At 37.3% G+C, this 21,959-nt stretch overlaps 1 protein-coding gene across 1 annotated transcript in view; it reads left to right on the forward strand.

Annotated features, from left to right (window-relative positions):
* ZNF106 (zinc finger protein 106) overlaps nt 1–21,959 on the forward strand; it is an 89,085-nt gene that overhangs the window by 15,421 nt on the left and 51,705 nt on the right. Inside the window, exons 4-7 of the mRNA XM_044665104.1 lie at nt 1,212–1,273; nt 6,862–7,062; nt 11,045–13,246; nt 20,723–21,362. Coding sequence (XP_044521039.1) covers nt 1,212–1,273; nt 6,862–7,062; nt 11,045–13,246; nt 20,723–21,362 — 3,105 coding nt within the window. The remainder of the gene's footprint in view (nt 1–1,211; nt 1,274–6,861; nt 7,063–11,044; nt 13,247–20,722; nt 21,363–21,959) is intronic.

Below are 21,959 nucleotides of genomic sequence, written 5' to 3' on the forward strand. Positions count from 1 at the left end.
TTAAAAATTTTTTTAAATTATATATTTTACCAATTACATATAGTAACAAATAATCATGTTTTCCAAAGTTATATGATCCACATTGTCTCCTTCCCTTTCCCCTAGTTTTTTAATTTAATTTAATTTAATTTAGTTAGCTAGTTTTTTAATATAAGAGCCAGATAACTCTTAGGAGGAAAGACTGTGTGAGCAAGAAAGCATAATATATGATGGATAGTAAGGAAACTGGCCTGACTAAAAATGAAGTTTGTTTGGAGAGTGTTAGGAGAAAGGGTTAGAAATAGAGCCAGTAGAAGAAGGCCTCTGCTCTTCAGGTTGAGTAAAGAGTTTTTTAAAAATAGAGTAGAATAGATCATGAATGAAGAATCTCTTTTCTTGTAGATCAGTGGTGTGGAACAAAAATAAGGTATATAAATTTGGTGGGGGAAAATGTTTAAAAATATATAAGTGCACAGATTTGTGTGTATATATGTGTATATTAAGTTTTCATTAATGTCTCATGTCTTAGAGATGTGCTCTAAGATTATTCCAATGGAGTTTGAAATCTGACATTTTCTACCAGGTTAAAATGGCATCTATCCTTCAACAAATATGTTTGCTGTCTAATGACCACGTTGTCACTAAGAGGTTAGCCACTGAATGATGAATTCTTTGGCCATTGCAACGTAAGAAACAGATAAAAGTCTTTTTTAAAAATAATGAACAAGATATACAAAGTAGCAAGAAATACAAAGTGCAATAAACACTTTGCTTATTAGAGGTGACCTGGGTTCCTGAAGACTGTACCACCAGTTAAAAGTTCATACAAGTTCTGCAAAATTAGAAAAGCTTATTTAGAAGTCTAGGGACAAAAATATCTCCTAAGGACCATTTATTGCCACGTTGCTAATCTTTTTTTTTTTTTTTAAATTTATGGCAGTTTATGAAATTATCTCCTAAGGCATGGAGGTGTTTAAATCTGTATTGGTGCAAGTATGCAGATGAAATCAGAGTCTTTACATGTATGGTTCAACATTTTCATAAAGTCTGGGACATGATCTAGAGAATTATTATAATGGTGAATTAACTTTAGAGTGTTGATTTTTGTTCCCTTTTTTCAAAACAACTTTTTGCAGCAAAAGGAAATAATACTTTTTGTTGCTTGCAAGAGCAGAAGAATGATCTTATAGATAAATCATTGTAGATTAATTTAATTTTATTTCATCTTCAAGGAAATGGATGAACATGTGCGGAGCATGCTGCATCATAGAGAACTTGAAAACTTGAAGGGAAGGTATGAGAACTTTCTTCCTCTGATGTCACTTGATGCCTAAGTATTCCTTAGAATATTGATTTCTTTCAATTTTGGCTCCCCCTAAAAATCTTTAGTTGTGTAACATAGAATGCTCTCTATCATGAATTATTTTTTAAAAAGTATATTGGTGAATTCTGTTAGGTTAAAACTAGAAAGGATTAATACAGCATTAATTAATTGCATTTAGGAATAATATGTAAAAGATTTACATAAATATCTTTCCAGTTGGAAAGATGTAGAGAAAAGAAATAATTATGCTCTTCAATATCTTCAAAACACTAGTAGGTGCTTAGTAAATACTTGTTGAATTTAATAAGATTTAAGTTAATAAACATTCATTTTATTTCATTTATTTATTTATTTATTTATTAGACCCTTGTACTTTGGTGTATTGTCTCATAGGTGGAAGATTGGTAAGGGTGGGCAATGGGGGTCAAGTGACTTGCCCAGGGTCACACAGCTGGGAAGTGGCTGAGGCCGGGTTTGAACCTAGGACCTCCTGTCTCTAGGCCTGACTCTCACTCCAGTGAGCTACCCAGCTGCCCCCATTCATTTTATTTTAATGCTTAGTATTTATGCATTTGGGGCTTAGAGGCAAAAGAGAACAGAACAGCAGTTAGAAGTACCATAATGTGGATTTCTTATTCTTGAAATGTTAGTATGTAAGAATATTTTTGTTCTCAAGGTTTCAATATAAACTGTTAGAACTGAGGATCTTGTCCGCAGTATAAATGAGCTGGAGTATCCCAAGGGGCTGTTGGCACAAAGCCTTCTACATAGTGGTTTCTCAGTATTTATTGCCTGATTTCCCAATGCTATAGAGATGAAAAATTGTGAAGCCTTGAATCAATATAGTTTAAGTATAAATTGCTAAGTGTTTGGAGTGGTTTTAGTTAGCTTTAGCTTGCACTCCAGCCCAGCTAGATCTGTTCAGATGTTAAAGGACTTCATAGAAAGGAATAATAATAATAATAGTAGTAGTAGTACTAATCAATATCACTCACTTTATATTCCTTAACATTTGAACCTCACAGCAACCCTGAGGAGTTATCCATATCTTGCTGATGAAGGAAGAGTTCCCTAGCTATTGGAATTTAAACTGATTTAGGTTGTCTAAGGTACTAATGAACTCATCAGAGATGATTCTGTTTTATACCATCATACCTTCTTTCCCATTTCCCACATTTATCTCTAGCTCTTATCAGTCTTCTCATATTTTGCTTCTAGATATTTCTGAGAAATGAGCTACTACTAATTTTTATGTCATTAATCACTTCTTTTGTTGTGATCTTTTCATTAATTAGTCAGTGTAAAAAGAGAGCACAATTTGCCAATTTGATTATCCATTACAGCAGAGGAGTTTAGTGCCAAGAATAAGATAAGGGTATACTACTTTTTTTAATGAAAGTGAATCTTCTAGAAAACAGAATCTTATGTTTACTTATTGAGCACTCTTCCTTCCCTACTATATATTACAATGGACTTCCCATTATCCTGCTTATTTTCTCAGTCCCTGTCATCTAGAGTCATTGTTTTAGATGAAGATACATTCCTCTCCTGCTTCTTACAAAATCCTCTTGCTATTCAGGCCACCCTACTGTTTCCCAGGTCCATTCCAGCCTGATTCACTCTTCTACTAATTCCTTCTGTTATGTTCTTTGGAACCTCCAAACTATATACTTAACAAACCCCACTACATCCTCCAGAGTTTTTTTCAACTTTCCTTCTGGCTTGCTCTGATTGAAGTTTGGTTTTCCTCTGAGGATTCCATTAATCAGTCAACCAACATTTATTATGTATGCATGTATGTTAGGCACAGTGCTGAGTGCTGGGACATAGTGAAATAGTTCTTGCCCTTAGGGAGCTTACATTCTATCAGCAAAGATGTGTACTTATAAATGTATATGTAAAATATATGCAAGATAATGTTGGGGGAAGGTACAAATAGCTGGGGACCAGGAAGAATCTTATTTGGAAGGTGATACTTCAACTGAACTTTGAAAGGAGCTAGGGATTATAAGAGGCAGAAGTGAGTAAAGTATTCCAGGTAGAGGCATGGAGATCAGAGATGTGGTGCTGTGTGATGAATAGCAGGAATGTCAATTTGACTGGACTGTAGAATTTGAGAAGGAGATTAATGCATAATAAGTATGGAAAAAGTAGGTTGGAGCCAGTTTGTAAGGGACTTTAAATGCATATTTGATCTTAGAGTCACTAGAATTTAAAGCAGTAGAATGCTAAGGTTTGACTTGTGTTTTAGGAAAAAAAAATTAACCTTTTTTAGCCCTTCCTTCTTCTGCTTCTACCATTCCTTTACCCCTTTCTTCTTCTCTTTTCTTTCCAAACAACATTTGTGAGACCAACAAGGTTAATAAATCTTTGTTCTAGAACCAACACTTCAAGATTATTTACCATCACTGCTAAATAATTTTTTTTCCTTCAAGATACATGCATTCTGATTATGCCCCCTTTCCCTGTCTTTGTTGTTTTCATTTACACATCTCTAGTTTATTTACTCAGTTTCCTCAGTGATTTTAGTTCTTCACTTCCTGTCCACTCTATTCCTTATCATTCTCAGGGATTTCAGTGATATTGACAAGCCTACTCACACTGACTGCACAATTCCTAAACTCTCCAACTTCCATTCTGTTACAGTGTTAAGAGTCACAACTTGGATCTTCCAATCCCATTATAACTGTTGTTGAGTCATTTTTTTCAATTGTTTCTGACTCTGTGACCCCATTTGGGGTTTTCTTAGCAGCGAGACCAGAGTGGTTTGACATTTCCTTCTCCAACTCATTTTACAGATCAAGAATCTAAGGCAAACCATGGTAAATAACTTGCCCAGGATCTCTTAAGTGTCTGAGTACAGAACTGAATTTGTGAAGATGAGTCTTCTTAACTCCAGGCCTGGCACTCTGTCCAGTGCACCACCTTGCTGCTCATTTAAAACTATGCTACCTCCAATAATAGTTATGATGATTAATCTTCACATTTATATGATACTTTAAGGTTACAGTAGTATTAGCTCATTTTTTTCATATGTGAAAACTGAGACCTAGAAGTTGTGACTTCCCTAAAGTCACATAGCTAATAAGTGATGGAACCAGAATTCAAACTTGGGAATTTTCATTCAGATTCTTTTTTCTCAATCCCTCTTATCTTCTAGTTCCTACTTATGAGGCCATACCTCTTCTTTGCTTCTTTTGGAGCTTCTGCCATCAGAGCCTGACCTTTCCAAGATTCTGAACTTTAAAATTTTGCTGTACATCCACAACTTCATATTTTTAATTCTTCCATGCTTTTGTGACCCCAAACCATTTCTTTGTCTTCATTATGACTTGCAGTTTATGGCCCCTCTTCTCACCTCTCTTATTGATCCTGAATGTTGCATAACTGACCATTTGATCTGATTTGATAAGGTAGTGGGGAATTAGGGACTTTAGAGAGAAACTTTGGAGTGACCACTAAGAAGATAAGCCATTCAAGGCAGAATTAACAATTTACTTTTTTTTATCATTGAGGATCTACATAAGTTGAGAACATGAATTTACAGCAGACCAGTCAATATGATGGTGTGACTTCCTCCACTAATACTGAAAATGTGCTTGGAGAAGGATAAATAATATATAGATTTGAGGACTGGTAGGTTATGAACAATAGTAGGACATTGTATAAAGTAATCAAAGTTGATATTGAGGCTTTTTTTATTAAGCTCTTTTTTTTTAAAACCCTTACCATCCATCTTAGAATTCATACTGTGTAAGAGTGGTAAGGGGTAGGCAATTTGTGGTTAAGTGACTTGCCTAGGGTCACACAGCTAGGACCTTTAAGCTCTTCTAAACCTTGCATTTGTAGTGGTCACTTCAAGGGTCACATGGCCTCTAGAATGAGAGGACATGACAGAGGAGTAGGTTCTTGTCTTACCACAAAGTCTCTAATTAGGAAAAAGAACAGAGAGTCAGTTTTGGAGGATAGCCTGATAATAGATTGCCATACAGAAGGATTGTCTGGAGTTCAAAGAGTGAATCTGGAAGTAGCTGTGGAGCAAAGAGTATGCCAGCTTTTTCTAGCCCCATGTGTCAGGGTATATAAAACAAGGAGCAACCAACCTTAGAGAGGGAGACTAGAAATATATTGTCTTGTATAGAGAAGCAAAAACATCAGAAGATGATGGAAAAAGAGATCAAGGGTTAAGAATTAAGTAAGAATTCCAGAAGAGGAAATAGAAGGTGTGAAGAGAAATGAAGAGCTGGTACAGAGATGTCAAATTCCTGGCCGTCTATAATTGGAAAATATTTAACAAAATAAATAAAAATACCACAAAGAATAATGTTATATAGGTTTTTTAAATCAATAAACAGCCTGGAGAGATCCTAGAACCTAGTGATCTTATTTCTATTTTAGATTGACATTACTAGGGTAGGACATTCCTCAGAATTGAGGTAAGTAGGAACAAGAGTAGGAGGAGAGGTTGTAGAGGAAGGAGATTTTCTTCTGCAATGGACATTGAATTCTAGTATACAGGAATTTTTCATAGATGCAAATCATAGACTATCTTGAGTTGTAATTGAACCAAGAAATTGATTCAGGGTGCCAAAAACAATTACCAAAAAAAACTCAACAAAGTGTCTGACCCAGGATGTGAGCTGGGTACACAATTGAAGTTCTATGGCTTGACAGAATTAGCCATTTTATCATTATTTAATATTGTTGCTATGACTCCTCTGTTTTGGTTCTAATTGTCTTTTTTTTTAAAAAAAAATTCAAGCTTTCTTAGAAACTGTTAAGGTAAAGAATATTCCAATCAAGTTCTTTCTAAAATTGAAATGATTTTAATTACCATTTAACCATAGCATTCTCTGAAATTTGAGAATAACCATTTGCTTAACACAGCTGTTAACTTCCTCTAGCTGAAATGCTTCCCCCCTTTAAGATAAGCCCTTCCTAAGCAGAATGCAAAACCACATGTATTATCCACCCCAAATAAAGCTCAGTAAACTGCAGGCTCCTCCCAACATTTGCTTTGGGTCCAGAATCCTCAGATTCCAGGCAAGGTCCCAGCTGTCCCAGTTTAGGTTACGTTCTTGAGATTGGTTCTAGCCACCTACTCTTTTCCCCTCCCCTCTGCTTTCACTGGAGGAATGCTTTTGAGCCAGAGATTAAATGTAGCAGCTATTGCCAGGCTCTCTTGAGTGCAGCTGGCATGATGGGTGTGCTTCAGAGCTGCTCCCGTTTGCTCTGAGCCCCCTGCCCTGCCTCCCCTTTCACCATGTTTTTCCTCTGACATGATTTTGAGTACAACAATTCAAGACGATTTTTCCTTTTGTACTACATTATTCTCAAGTGTATTACCTCTTGATTGTTGGAAAAAAATCATTGTAAATTACTATTTTTTTAAAATTACAAACATTTTAAAGGTGGTGAAAGGGGCATTAAAGTTCAGCTGTATTCAGTTTTTACTGTTTCATCTTGCTTAGTGCCTTCAGAGGAAATTACATAAGATCTGGTGTGCCTGCAATGCCTGTTGGAAGAATTGAATGTCCCTTATCTCCATCTTGTCCTAGGGACAGTGACCATGAGTGCCGGGTGTGCCGGGTGACAGTGGTGGGCTTGTCAGCTTATGCAAAACATATTTCCAGCCAGTTACACAAGGATAATGTTGATGCTCAGGAAAGAGAAGAAGATGGAAAAGAAGAAGAGGTGGAAGAAGAATACTTTGACAAAGAGCTCGTTCAGCTAATAAAACAAAGGAATGAACAAAGTCGGTCAGTATTTTTTATGAATTAAAAAAACAAACCTTTTTGAGAATGTTACTCATTCTCAGCCCTTTTCAGCTGTGCAGTATTCATGTTAAAGTGTTAGCTTCCAGATTTTAATTTAGGGTTGCTGTGTTGTGTTGGAATTCTTTTCTAAAGTTTTGAAGTGGCAGAACTTGTTGACTGAAAAACTAAACCTGATTTGATGTAAAAGTTATGGTTTGTATATTAGCCAAGTGAGTGTTATGTATTTAGTGTTAATATTGCTCACTTTTAAAGTCAGACTTATTAGAATTAGTAGGCTTCTTTATAACAAGACAGGCAGGATTGAGTATAATTTTGGAAGATAAAATAATAGTTTTGGCAATAAAAATACTACTATTCATTTATAAAAATTGTGAATATCTGAGTTGTTTTGATTTAAAAACTTGGGTAGAGAGTCAAAGTGGTGGAGTTAATTGTGAGACTCTCAGGTAGTATAATTGAAATATGACAACTAAATGTCATTTCTTTCTTTTGTTTACTTGGTTTGTCCAGAGCTTTATAATATTAAAAGTCATGGTATTTTCTGTTCTGTAATCAGAAGAAAAAGTAGAATTTTATTAAAGTAACATGTTAGAATAGAACTATTTTATATGTCTTAAGTATTTATAACAGCTCACCGGGACACACTGTCTTAAAATGTCTCTAGCAGCATAAGTTCTTATATAGCTCACTTGCTTATTAGTCCTTCAGATGACATTCCTGTTAAGATCTGTATAGCAGTAGCTCACACCCTTCCTGTCTCTGTGTCTATATTTCATTTTTATTTTGTTTTATTAGGTTAGCTATCTGCCTGTATGCAAATAGATAGCATTAAAGGAAAAGATGTGAACTCTCTGTTATGCTAGGTACTATATTAGTTTTATCTTTGGAAGGATACATTGACATGTTTCTGAAGTGAATTAGTGGTGCAGTCATCTGCTCTTTTTATCCATGAATCTTCCCATTTGTCTTATATTTTTCCTAAAATATTGTTTTAGTTGAACTATTGACCCTTGGGAGTTGTCTACTCATACTGAGATAGGATTCCTAATTTGGGGGTATTAGCTTTCCTTATTAATTATTATTGATCTTTTAGATTTGGCATTGGTAGACTGCCAAGGAAGGAAAGACAAAATAGCAGTTTACTTAATGCTTAAAGAAAGGCTATAATTAGGTGTAGGTCAAAGAATAGAGAGCCAGGCCTAGAAATGGAAGGTCCTGGGTTCACAGAGGATAGAGTGCCAAGCCTGGAGTTGAGAAAATTTGGGTTCAAATCTGGCCTTGGATACTGTCTAGTTTTGTGACTCTGGGCAAGTCACTTAACTCCAATTGCCTAGTTCTTACCACTCTTTTTTCTTGGAGCTGATATTTAGTATTGATTCTTAAGACAGAAGGGAAGGGTTAAAAAAAAAGCCTATAAAGTTTGAATAGTATAATTGTCCTCAGGTGGTTTGGATCATCTTATTTTTAAAAAACATATTAGTAACTTTTGATTCCATATTATCCTCATAGTATTTTCTAAAATTTCAATTGTATTCTGGAACTTAAATGACAAAAATCGAGACAAATAATAGTAATAACTTTTTATAACACTTTTTGTTTAAAAAAAATGCTTTTACCTCCATTGCTTTACTTGATCCTCCCAACATCCTTGGAGCTTAAGTATTTTATAATTTACAAATGAGGAAAATAAGATTTGTTTCTCCAGTTAACTTGCCTGTGATCATATACTGGGCAATAGAACCCAAGTCTTTTGATTCCAAATACCAGTGAGTGGTCTTTCCAGAGTTGTACACTCTTTTTCAGATAAGGTTTGTATTGATTAAGGTCATAAGCCTTAGGAACATCATTAGAAAGAAACCTAATCAATCAATTATTGCTTGGTGTAATAAGCATTATAGTGTTAGGGAAATTATTTTAGTAGATGTTGCCAAGATATTTTATTTACTTTAACATTTTTCTTGGAGGTCAGCAATATTAATTTGAATTTTGTCCTATCCTTTTTATTCAATATTTTGTAGCTCATGCTATAATACTACTACATTTATGACTTGTTCCCTCATTTGAACTCGTGCCATTTGTTGTTTGTTCTGTTTATTGTTAGCTATTCCTAGATCCTGTTCCTAAGCCCCTCGAGTGAAGCACAATAACCAAAATACCTATTTATGTGCCCAACACTCAACACAATTCCCAAGTTTTAGTATTTTTTTCTCCTCCTCCTCCTCCTCCTCCTTTTCCACCCTTCTCCTTCCCCCCCTTAACTTCTCTGTACTGGCTCCTAGGTGGAAGAGTGGTAAGGGTGGGCAATGGGGGTCAAGTGACTTGCCCAGGGTCACACAGCTGGGAGGTGTCTGAGGCCGGATTTGAACCTAGGCCTGACTCTCAATCCACTGAGTACCCAGCTGCCCCATTAGTATTCTTTTTTTTTAAAGAACTCTTATCTTTTGTTTTGGTATCAATTCTTAAGACAAAAGCAGAATGGGTTAAGCAATCAAGATTAAGTGATTACCCAGGATCACATAGCTAGGACATGTCTGAGTCTAAATTTGAACCCAGGTCCTCTCAACTCTAGGTCTGGAACTCTGTCCACTGTGATATCTAGCTGCCCTTAGAGTCTTAATAAATATTTGCTAGTGGTAGTGAAGTACTAGAAAACAACTACAAGCATTTATTAATTGCTTTCAGTGTTCAAGGTTCTCAACTAGGTGCTGGTGATGCACAGACAAAAGGAAAGATTGTTCCTATCTTTGGGGATTTACCTTTTAAGGAAAAAGGAGAGAGCTTTGACGATCAGTAGGCGTGGGAAAACTTTCATATTGAAGGTGGTTTTTGAGTTGAGCCATGTAGGAACCTAAAATTTACTGAGGCAGAATGAGGAGGGAATGTACTCCAGTCATTCAGGAAGTCTTATGTAAAGTCACAGAAGTAGGAGATAGGAGTGCTGAGTTAAGGGAGCACCACACTACACAGGATAAACACTACACATTTATTTATTCGTTTGCTTATTTTTTTCTTGCCCATTTTTTCCATTTATTATTGCACCAGACAAATGCTCTGAAGGAAACACTACATATTTAAAAAAATACATATAATAGCATAGCCTGAAGCCAGAGGTGTTCCACCACCCTCTCCCCCCCGCCCCCCCACTTAAACCCTTACTTTCTGTCTTAGAATCAATACTAGGTATTGGTTCCAAGGCAGAAGATGGGTAAGGGCTAGGCAGTGGGGGTTAAGTGACTTGCCCAGGTTCACACAGCTAGGAAGCGTCTGAGGTCATATTTGAACCTAGGACCTCTTGCCTTTAAGCCTGGCTCTCAATCCACTGAGCTACCCAGCTGCCCCCTAGGATTCAGAGTTTTTAAAGGCTAAATTAAAATTTTTTTAGCCTAGGGTTTTGTGTTTTGTGTTTTGTCCTAAAGGCAATAGGGAGTCTCTGAATTGTCTTAGGCATGGTGGTGACGTGATCAGACCTGGAACTGCATGTATTCTGTAAATGTAGTATAGGACTTCCAAAGTTCTAGTCTTTATTTAGTGTATCTAAGCAAAACTGTAGGTGAGTCATCAAGTAAGTATTTTTATTAAGCTTAGTATTCTTAAAATACTCTTAAGGATAGCCATTTCAGTTACTAGCACATCTTAGTCAAGTTTTTCTTATTAAGTCCTTTTTTGTTCTTGCCTTTTTTTTCTATAGAAGTGTGAAATTCATCTTTAAGCTTCATCTAATTTTATGAAACTCTTAGCTTTCTTCATGATAAATAATTCTAATGTTGTAGCCTTTTGCTAGATTATCTTTTTCATGTGGTGGAATTTTTTTTTGTTTGTTTGGGTACATTTAAACGTAATAGTTTTTTAGGCAGTAAAAAATTGCCATTTAAAATGGCTTAGAATGATTAGACTTTTAGCTAGGATTGAGAGGAAACAAAAAATATGTTTTAAGTTACCAAAAGAAAAACTGTTTGTTTTCTAGACAAGATGAAGCATCTGTTTCTGGCCAAGAAATAAACTCTGATGACAGACGACAGTGGCGAAGAGAAGACCGAGGACCTTACCAAGAGAGAGATGTTTATGATCAGCCATCGTGGCACCATCGTGCACCACTTCAGCGGGATTGGAAGTGGGAGAAGGATGGCTTCAATGGTGGTCGGAAAAATAACTTTCCACATTCCTTGAGGAATGGTGGTGGACCAAGAGGACGTTCTGGGTGGCACAAAAGTGGTCCAGGGGCAACTTCAAATTGGTATCACAACCACAATAATTCTGGAGGTGGTTGGCATCCAAACAATGGAACAGTAGATTGGCATCATGGTGGTACAGGAAGGAATTCCAACTGGCATTCTGAAGGAACAGATGGTTTTTGGCACATGAACAACAGTAGTGGAAACTGGCAATCCAAGGCACGAGGTACAAATAGTTGGAATTATAGTGGCCCTGGAGACATATTTCAGCCTGGGAGAAACAGGAATTCTAACTGCCAAATTGATGACATGACCATGTTATGGAACAAGAAATCTAATAAATTAAATAAGTATAATCAAGGGAGATATACATGGCAAAGGCAAGAGAATAGAGGTCCTACTGAAGATGATAATGATTACCTATTAGATTTTACAAGTGATAAGCTTCCTTCAGAGGGCTTACTTGACTTCAGCACTTCTGAGCAACCTGAAAGTCAAACCTCTAAGCAAGCAGAAATTATAGTACCTAAGATGAGTGGAAAGAGTGGTAATGTATCAAAGGATAAAATACATCGCTGGTCTCCTTACCCCTCCCCCAAAATTGTAGAGCCACAACAACCAGGGTTGAAGGAAGCAACTGCTAAAAAGTCAGAGGTGGTAGATGAACCTCCTTTTCTTTTTCACCTAATAACTGCTTGTGGGAAAGATCCCAAGACTAATAATACAGATAATTCCACAAAGCTGAAAACACAGAAAGAAAACCAGTCAGGGTCCTTTGATCACAAGGTCACTTCTGATCACACTGTTTCTAGTGAGGCAATGACCACTTGCCTGTCTAGAGTAATACCTGAACAGGAGAACAGTTCACATAAAATGCCATCACTAAAGTCTCCACTCCTTCCATTCCCAAACACTAGATCCTCATCTCAAAAACAAGATTCAAAGAACCTCTCGAAAAATACGAAACCTTTGTCTGCAACTCCTGGAGAATGTCAGAATCACTCAAATACACTTAGCTCAGAAGACAACCAGAATTCCTCTTATGTATCTAAACTACGTAGTTCTTGTTCTCGTGTATTAAAAGGAAATAAAACTGTGCTTGATGGGACTCAGAAAGAGCCTGTTGACAATTTAAGTGAAATCTTGAAGAAAGGTAAGGAGGTGTTGAAATGTAGTCAGCCCCTACAAAATCCACTCCTGAGCAATGCCAAAAGTATCAGGAGCTCTGCATCTGAAAGTAAGAATGGGGAAGAGTCTGTGAAAGGCTCTTTGAACACTGAGCTTCAAGAATGTGCACCAGAAGATAGAGGTGAAGCAGAGCTATCAGATCTTGAAAAACATGGTGCAAAAGTCGAAGATCTTGGTCCCTTAAATCCCAAAGGTTCACTTTGTGGCGCTTTAGAATGTGAACATCCTGTAACTGAGAAAGAGAGAGATGACAAAACTAATAAAACAACTGAGAAATGCTCTATTAATTCAGATGGCTCCACAGTTCACCACAAAGAATCAGAGTTTCAAATGGAGTCTGCAGCATCTGCAGGTAGTCCTCAGTCAGGCTTACTGCTAGACTTGAAAACATCATTGGAAGATATCCAGGTTGAAGAACCTGTCAAATCAGGTTTGCCTTTTGAAACAGAAAGCTTTGAGAGCAGTAACTTGGATGTTGACCTCCAGAAAGGAGGCACAGGGCAACCTTCAGGCTCTCTGCTTCCTGAACTAAGCAAACTTGGTTTTCCTGCCTCTCTCCAGCGAGATCTAACCCGGCACATCAGTTTGAAAAGCAAACCTGGGGCTCATCTTCCTGAGCCCAATCTCAATAATGCACGCCGCATTCGAAATGTTAGTGGCCATCGAAAGAGTGAGACAGAGAAGGAGTCAGGACTCAAACCAACTCTAAGGCAGATTCTGAATGCTTCTCGAAGAAATGTCAACTGGGAACAGGTCATTCAGCAGGTAACCAAGAAGAAGCAGGAGCTGGGCAAAGGTTTACCCAGGTAAGTGCCATTTTTCTAAAATTTCTAAAAAATAATTTATTAGTTATTTTTAGCATTCTTTTCTTTTTAAATTTGAGTTCTAAATCCCCCCCCCCCAGTAGCTAAGACTTTCACACTTGATCATCATTATAACATTGTTGTTACTGTGATCTCCCAGTTCTCATTTTGCTTTGTATCAGTTCATACAGGTCTTCCTTTGTTTCTCTGAAACTACCCTTCCCATTTTTTGTAACACTGTTGTATTCCATCACAATCATATGCAACAACTAGCTCAGTCTTTCCCCAATTGATGAACATCCCTTTAGTTCCAATTCTTTGCCATCACAAAAATAGCCGATATAAATATTTTGTACATATAGGTCCTTTTCCTTTTAATTTGATCTCTTTGGGATACAAACAGAAGTGGTATTGCTATGCCAAAGAGTATGCAGAGTTTTATAGCCTTTGGGGCCTTGTTCCAAATTGTTCTCTAGGATGGTCAGAACAGTTCATTATTTCACCAATAGTTCATTAGTGTACCTATGTTTCCCTTATCCCTTCCAGCATTTGTCTTTTCTATAGGAGCGAGGTGGTACCTCAGAGCTGTTTTAATTATTTCTTGGATCAATAGTATTTAAATAAAATTAAAAATTTTTAAATTTAAATAAAAAATAGCATTTTTCTCAGATGCCTATAGAGATTGCTTTGATTTCTTCTGAAAACTCCCTGTTTATATCCTTTGGCCATTTATCAATTGGGGAATGGCTTTTATTTTATAAATTTGATTCATTTCTGTACATAGGATATGTTTGAGAAATGAGGACTTCATTAGAGAAATTTGTTATAAAATTATTGAAACGATTTCATTGTCTCTAGCAATGAAATCATACCAATAAATTTCACTTATTTATTTATTTTGTTTCCCTGCTTATCTCTTTTAATTAGATCTAGTTTTGCTTTTACTTTGTTGGAGATCATGATTGATATCCTTTCTTTTTTACTAAAGCTGAAGCCCTTTATTTATTTTTTTATTATTTTATTTTATTTTTTATTGATTAAAAACATTTTTCCGTGGTTACATGATTCATGTTCTTCCCTCTTCTCCTCCCACCCCCCTCCCATAGCTAATGCGCAGTTCCACTGGGTTTTACATGTGTCATTGATCAAGACCTATTTCCATATTACTGATATTTGCACTAGGGTGATCGTTTAGATTCTACATCCCCAATCATATCCCCATCAGCCCATATGATCAAGCAGTTTTTTCTTCTGTGTTTCTGCTCCCACAGTTCTTTCTCTGGATGTGGATAGTGTTCTTTCTCATAAGTCCCTCAGAATTGTCCTGGATCATTGCATTGCTGCTAATAGAGAAGTCCATTATATTTGATTGTGCCACAGTGTATGGATACTCTATACAATGTTCTTCTTGGTTCTGCTCCTTTCACTCATCATCAGTTCCTGGAGGTCATTCCAGTTCACGTGGAATTCCTACAGTTCATTATTCCTTTGAGCACAATAGTATTCCATCACCAGCAGATACCACAGTTTGTTCAGTCATTCCCTAATCAAAGGGCATCTCTTCATTTTCCAATTTTTTACCACCACAAAGTGCATGGCTATAAATATTTTTGTACAAGTCTTTTTCCTTATGATCTCTTTGGGGTATAAACCCAGCAGTGGTATGGTTGGATCAAAGGATTGGCAGTCTTTTTTTTTTTTTTTTAAACCCTTACCTTCCATCTTGGAGTCAATACTGTGTATTGGCTCCAAGGCAGAAGAGTGGTAAGGGTAGGCAATGGGAATCAAGTGACTTGCCCAGGGTCACATAGCTGGAAATTGTCTGAGGCCGGATTTGAACCTAGGACCTCCCATCTCTAGGCCTGGTTCTCAATGCACTGAGCTACCCAACTGCCCCTGGCAGGCAGTCTTTTAAAGCCCTTTGGGCATAGTTTCAAATTGCCACCCAGAATGGTTGGATCAATTCCCAGCCCTTTATTTTTACTCCTTGTGTGTCCTTCTGTTTTAAGTGTCTCTCTTATAAACAACATATTGTTCTTGGATTCTGGTTTCTAATCTATTCTATCTGTTTCTGTTTTATAGGTGAGTTCATTCCATTCACATTCACAGTTATGAATACTGACTTCATATTTCCCTTCATCCCATTTTTTTGTTCCTTCTTTTTATCCTGTTCCTCCTCAAGTCTATTTTACTTTTGACCAGTGCCTCCTTTCATCTTTCCTTCCTTTTTATTACACACCCCACCCCACCTTGTCCTTTGCCCCTCCTATTTCCTTATTGGGTAGGTTACATCTCTATACACAACTCAGGTGTCCGTATAGTCTTACCTCTTTCACCTAATTCCAAAGAAGTGATAGTAAAATGTTGCCTACCCCATCCCCAAATTTTCTCTAATATAAAAGCTCTTCCTTGCAAACCTCTTGTGAGAAAAATTTTCCCATTCTACCTTTCACTTTTTCTTTCAGTGCATCCCTCTTGTTTATCCTTTCCCTTTTTTTTTTTTTTTTTTGAGGTCATTCCAACAGAATGGACTCACACTCATGCTCTCTATCTAAACTCCTTTTAACTGCCCTAGTTAAAGTTCTTAGGAGTTACATGTATCATCTTCTTATATAGGAATATAAACAGTTTAATTTTATTAAGTCTGATGATTATTCTTTATGTTTACCTTTTTATTCTCTTAAGTCTTGTGTTCGTATGTCAGATTTTCTATTCATCTCTTGTCTTTTCATCAGGAATATTTGAAAGTCTTTTATTTCATTGACCATCTATTTCTCCCCTGAAAGGACTATACTTGGTTTTACTGGGTGTATGATTCTTAGTTGTAATAACTAATTCTAACTCCTTTGTCTGTTGGAATATGATAGTAGCCCTCTGGTCTTTTAACATGGAAGCTGCTAAATCTTTTGTGATCCTGTGACTCCATGATGTTAATGTATTTTCTTCTTGAATTCAGAGATTTTGCTATAATATTCCTGGAAGTTTTCATTTTGGGATTTCTTTCAGAAAGTGATGGGTAGATTTTTTTTTTAAAATTTTAAACATTCATTAATATTCATTTTAACATGGTTACATGATTCATGCTCCCACTTTCCCCTTCACCCCCCCGCACTCCCTCCACCCATGGCCGACACACATTTCCACTGGTTTTGTCATGTGTCCTTGATCAAGACCTATTTCCAAATTGTTGATAATTGCATTGGTGTGGTAGTTTCGTGTCTACATCCTCAATCATGTCCACCCCAACCCATGCGTTCAAGCAGCTGTTTTTCTTAAATGTTTCCTCTCCTGCAGTCCTGATGGGTAGATTCTTAATTCTACTCCTGAATGTAAGCTATCAAGCAATTTTCCTTGATAATTTTTTGAAATATTCTGTCTAGGCTCTTTTCCTTGATTATAGTTTTCACATAGTCCAATAATTCTTAAATGATCTCGGTCTATTTTCCAGATCAGTTGTTTTTTTATTGAGAGTTTTACTTCTATTTTTAAAATTTAATTCTTTTGTTTTTCTTTTATTTCTTGATGTATATCAATGGAATCAGCTTCCATTTACTTAATTCTAATTTTTACAGAATTTTTTTCTTCAGTGAGCTTCTTTCTGTACCTCTTCATTTGGCCAATATTTTTTAAAGAATTCCTTTCTTCAGTGAATTTTTATATTTGTTCTATTTGGGCTACTCTACTTTTTAAGCATTATTTTCAATGAATTTTTGTGCCTCTTTTACCATTTGGCTTATTCTATTTTTTAAGGTATTATTTTCTTCAGTATTTTTTGTACCATTTTTACCAAGCTGTTGATTCTCTTTTCATAATTTTTTTGCTTTACTCATTTCTTTCCCCAGTTTTTCCTTTGCCACTTTTATCTCTTTAACTCTTCCAATAATTCTTGTTGGGCTTAGATCCAATTAATGTTTATCTTTGACACCTAGTTTATATCTTTTCACATGTTGTTGTCTTGTGAGTTTGTGTCTTAGTTATCTCTGCCACAGATGTAGCTTTTCAAAGTCAAAATTTTTTTGCTGTTGTTGTGGTTTGCTCATTTTCTATATCCTGTTTCTTAGCTTTGAAATTTATGGTAAAATTGGACTCTATTTGGTCTGTGTTGGGCAGTCCCTGTCTCATGCTTTAGGGTTTTTCATGCTGCTGTTTTCAGAGTTAGTTCTGGGGCATCTGGCAAATTTCTGGTGCTTCCAAGGTGGTGTGATCTTGGGAGAGGAGTGGTCACTTTTCTCCTCATCTGTGCTATGGTCTTTACCCAGGAATGACCCTTGATCCCCTGCAGCCAGAAGTGCTAGTTTCTCTTTGCCTTTGAACTTTAACTAGAGCCTTTGTTACCTTGTGATGACCCTCCCCCCCCCCAAGTATCCTTCTCCTTTTTTATTTTTTTAACATTTAATGATATTTACTTTTTAGAAAAGTTAACATGGTTACATGATTCATGCTCTTACTTTCCCCTTCATCCCCCCCCCCCCCCAGCTCCCCTCTCCCCCAAGTCAATATGCATTTCCACTGGTTTTAACGTGTCATTGATCAAGACCTATTTCCAAATTGTTGATAGTTGCATTGGTGTGGTAGTTTCGAGTCTACATCCCCAATCATGTCTGCCTCAACCCATGTGTTCAAGCAGTTGCTTTTCTTCTGTGTTTCCACTCCTGCAGTTCTTCCTCTGAATGTGGGTAGCGTTCTTTTCCATAAATCCCTCAGAATTGTCCTGGGTCATTGCATTGCTGCTAGTACAGAAGTCCATTACATTCTATTTTTCCACAGTGTATTAGTCTCTGTGTACAATGTTCTTTTGGCTCTGCTCCTTTCACTCTGCCTCAATTCCTGGAGGTCTTTCCAGTTCACATGGAATTCCTCCAGTTTATTATTCCTTTGAGCACAATAGTATTCCATCACCAGCATATACCACAATTTGTTCAGCCATTCCCCAATTGAAGGGCATACCCTCATTTTACAGTTTTTTGCCACCACAAAAAGTACGGCTATAAATATTTTCGTACAAGTCTGTTTATCTATGATCTCTTTGGGGTACAAACCCAACAATGGTATGGCTGGATCAAAGGGCAGGCATTCCTTTATAGCCCTTTGATATCCTTCTCCTTTTAACTGTGACCCAGAAGTGGATATGGGTTGTACAGTTGCCAATTAAGGTACAAACTCTACCTACCTAGTGCTAACAAAGGGTCCCCTGTAATCTCTTTGATTAGCTGCCTAATCCCCTTACTATCTCTAGACTGAGAACTTCCAAAGCTACTCTGCTGTGTGTTTGACTTCCAAGTAGAATTCTACTCCAATGTCACATACTTTTCCTGTTGTCCTCCTATGTTTTTATAGGCCAGAAAAATGTCTCTCCTTGACCTTTTGCTGGCTTTATTGCTCCAAAATTTGACTTGAGATGTTATTTTGAAGTTTTTGAGGGGATTGTTGAGAGAGTTTGGCTAGTTTATCTCTAATCTACCATCTTGGCACCCTCTTAAATGTTGATTGACCTTTTCTAATACATTTTTGTTTTCAGAAAGGTTTTTAAAAAAAAGAATTTTAAAATCTTATGGGCAGCTGGGTAGCTCAGTGGAGTGAGAGCCAGGCCTAGAGACAGGAGGTCCTAGGTTCAAACCCGGCCTCAGCCACTTCCCAGCTGTGTGACCCTGGGCAAGTCACTTGACCCCCATTGCCCACCCTTACCAATCTTCCACCTATGAGACAATACACCGAAGTACAAGTGTTTAAAAAAAAAAGTCTTATATTGGTATCTTGATTTTACAACACCTTTATTTCTCATATCCTTTTCACCATCCTTTATTACAAAGATGCTCATCCCTTATTACAAAGAATCTATGTTCTGTTCTTTTTAGACTGTTTCTAATTTGGAGGCCTGAAGATATATGAAATGCCACTGCCAATTTTATTTTCAGTGGGCAGAGAGTTTTGTAATAACTGTATTTTGGATAGTCTCTTTTCAGATACTTATTTGTAAAAACTTTACCATCTTAGAATAGCTACTAAATATCAATTCTAAGGCAGACAAATGGTAAGGGTTAGGCAATGGGGGTTAAGTGACTTGTCTAGGATCACACAGCTAGGAAGGCTAATCTGAGGCAAGATTTGAATTTAGGATTTATTTACTCCAGGCCTAGTGTTCTATCCACTGGCCTATCTAGCTGCCCTGGTACTATTATTTTCCTGGAGAATGTAGATAGTTTGGTTGATTACTTAGTCGCAGAATCTCTAATGATTAGTTATTCTCAAATCTCTCTTACTACTTAGCACTTGACAATGAAAGTTTCAGAAATATTTATTGAATGAGTGTAAACTAATTCCAATAAGAAATATATTGAAGTTTCTAATAGGTCTTAAATAGGTCAGGTCTTTGACACTGTAGGAACTAAAACTGACAAATTAACCCAAAAATTTCTGAAAGAACTGTCACCACCTAGAAATCCCTGTGATTTGATTACAAGATTTGTTTTAAATAGTGTATGTAGTACTTATGTGTTACTGTTATGTATGTAGTACTTAAAATGTTTTCTTGCATTGGATAGTTAAATGAAACATAGCAGTGGAGAGTAAATTCATGTTAAAGTTCAAATGGAAGGAAGGGGAATTAGAATTACATTACTAGTGTATTCCATATCTATAAAAACATGACTTATGCATTGCTAATTCTGGAAATTTAATAATGCCATGTAGTTTTCAGACACTAAAAATCTAACATGGAAGATTCTTCCAAGTGAACAAAAATTTAAAAATAAGTTTATGACTTAAACTTCTTTATTTCATTATTGGAACATGAATCCTAGGTCTAGCTTAAAATAATCTACAAATATTCTGAGCAGGTTAGTAAGGCACCTCAGTGTTTTTTTGTTTTTGTTTTAAACCCTTACCTTACCTTTCATCTTTGAGTCAAAACTATGTATTGGCTCCAAGGCAGAAGAGTGTAAGGACTAGACAGTGGGGGTTAAGTGACTTGCCCAGGCTCACACAGCTAGAAAGTGTCTGAGACCAGATTTTAACCCATGACCTCCCCTCTCTAGGCCTGGCTCTCAAACCACTGAGCCACCCAGCTACCTCAAACCCTCCCCCCCCCCGCCCCCAGTGTTTTTGACTATGATAAGAGTTAATTAAGTAAATAGACTTGGCTATTTATAATGAAAAATTGACTGGCATTGCAGACAGCATCAGACTTGTTTAATTTGCCGGTTAGTTTTACTAACCTATTTTATTTACTCCTTTTTATTCTTTGTTAGAAAGGATGGATGGATCTCTGGGTAGGGGTGGGGGAAAGATATTTGACAATGAAGGTAATGTAAAAGCTAGAGGTATCCATTTTAAGAAATAAGCTTGTCCTGGGAAAATTGACATTTATCTTTCTCAGTTGAGAGAGCATGTTCCTTTAGTTGATCTCTTTATGTAAAAGGTAATTATTATTTCTCCCTAACTGAGCCATAACTCACTTTCTGTTTTTGCTTTTTGTATAAGGTTTGGCATAGAGATGGTACCACTAGTTCAGAATGAGCAGGAAGTGTTGGATTTGGATGAGGAACCTGACCTGTCCAGTTTAGAAGGTTTCCAGTGGGAAGGTATTTCCATTGCTACATCACCTGCACTGGCAAGAAAACGCAGTCTTTCTGAGAGCAGTGTGATCATGGACAGGACGCCCTCCATGTACAACTTCTTCACTGAGCAGGCTACAGGAAAGGAAAATGAACCCCAGCAGATTGTTCCACCCAGTAATTCACTGCAGACAGCTCAAGGTCAGAAAGCAAACGTGAACTTTAAACAGGACATGATGCCTCTGGCTTCCTCCTCCAGGGCAGGTGAAAGGGTTGAAAGTGTTGCCACTCGAAGGAGGCATAGTGCCCAGTTGCCCCCTGACCGAATGATATCCTTGATGCGCTCTGCCAGACAAGAAGAACTAAACAGGCAGGAGAGCTCAACACCTCTTTCTGAGAATCAAAACACTCAGGAAAGTAATGGAGAAGGGAACTCGTTATCGTCTAATGCCTCCTCAGGTCTTGGCATCTCTAGTTTGGTGGATGCTGCTACAGACAGCAGTTGTACCTCTGGGGCGGAGCAGAATGATGGCCAGGGCCTCCGGAAGAAGCGCAGGGCAACTGGAGTAAGTATGAGGCAGCCCAGGGCTCTGGACAGGGCCTTCAGGGCTGCTTTACTGGTCTTGTGGTAGTTGGGGGATGGCGGGCTGCTGGGGTAGGTGAGGAGTGTGTTGGGGAAAGGGTGAGCTCAAGGTTCATTGAGATTGGCGGTGGGACCATCATGAACTCTTAAAAACATTTTTTATTTTCATTGTCCTAGGTTTTTTTTTAAACCATTGCTTAATTTTCCCAAGTTATTTAATATAAAGTTATCTTTAAAATGACCAAACTAACATTTGTTAATATTTGAACACACCTGCAATTGTAACTTGATGTGCCTTCATGAATGTAGTAGTACTCTGTTAGGCTAATGTCGCTTAGAATTAGACTTGGGAGAGGTGTGTGATTGGTTGACCCAGAGTTGCTTTACTGGTACTGAATCTCTTCCCTTCCCTTCCCTTCCCTTCCTTTCCCTTCCCTTCCCTTCCCTTCCCTTCCCTTCCCTTCCCTTCCCTTCCCTTCCCTTCCCTTCCCTTCCCTTCTCTGTATTGGCTCCTAGGTAGGTGGAAGAGGGATAAGGGTAGGCAATGGGGGTCAAGTGACTTGCCCAGGGTCACACAGCT

Source organism: Gracilinanus agilis, chromosome 2, assembly GCF_016433145.1.
Source record: "Gracilinanus agilis isolate LMUSP501 chromosome 2, AgileGrace, whole genome shotgun sequence".
NCBI lineage: Eukaryota > Metazoa > Chordata > Mammalia > Didelphimorphia > Didelphidae > Gracilinanus > Gracilinanus agilis.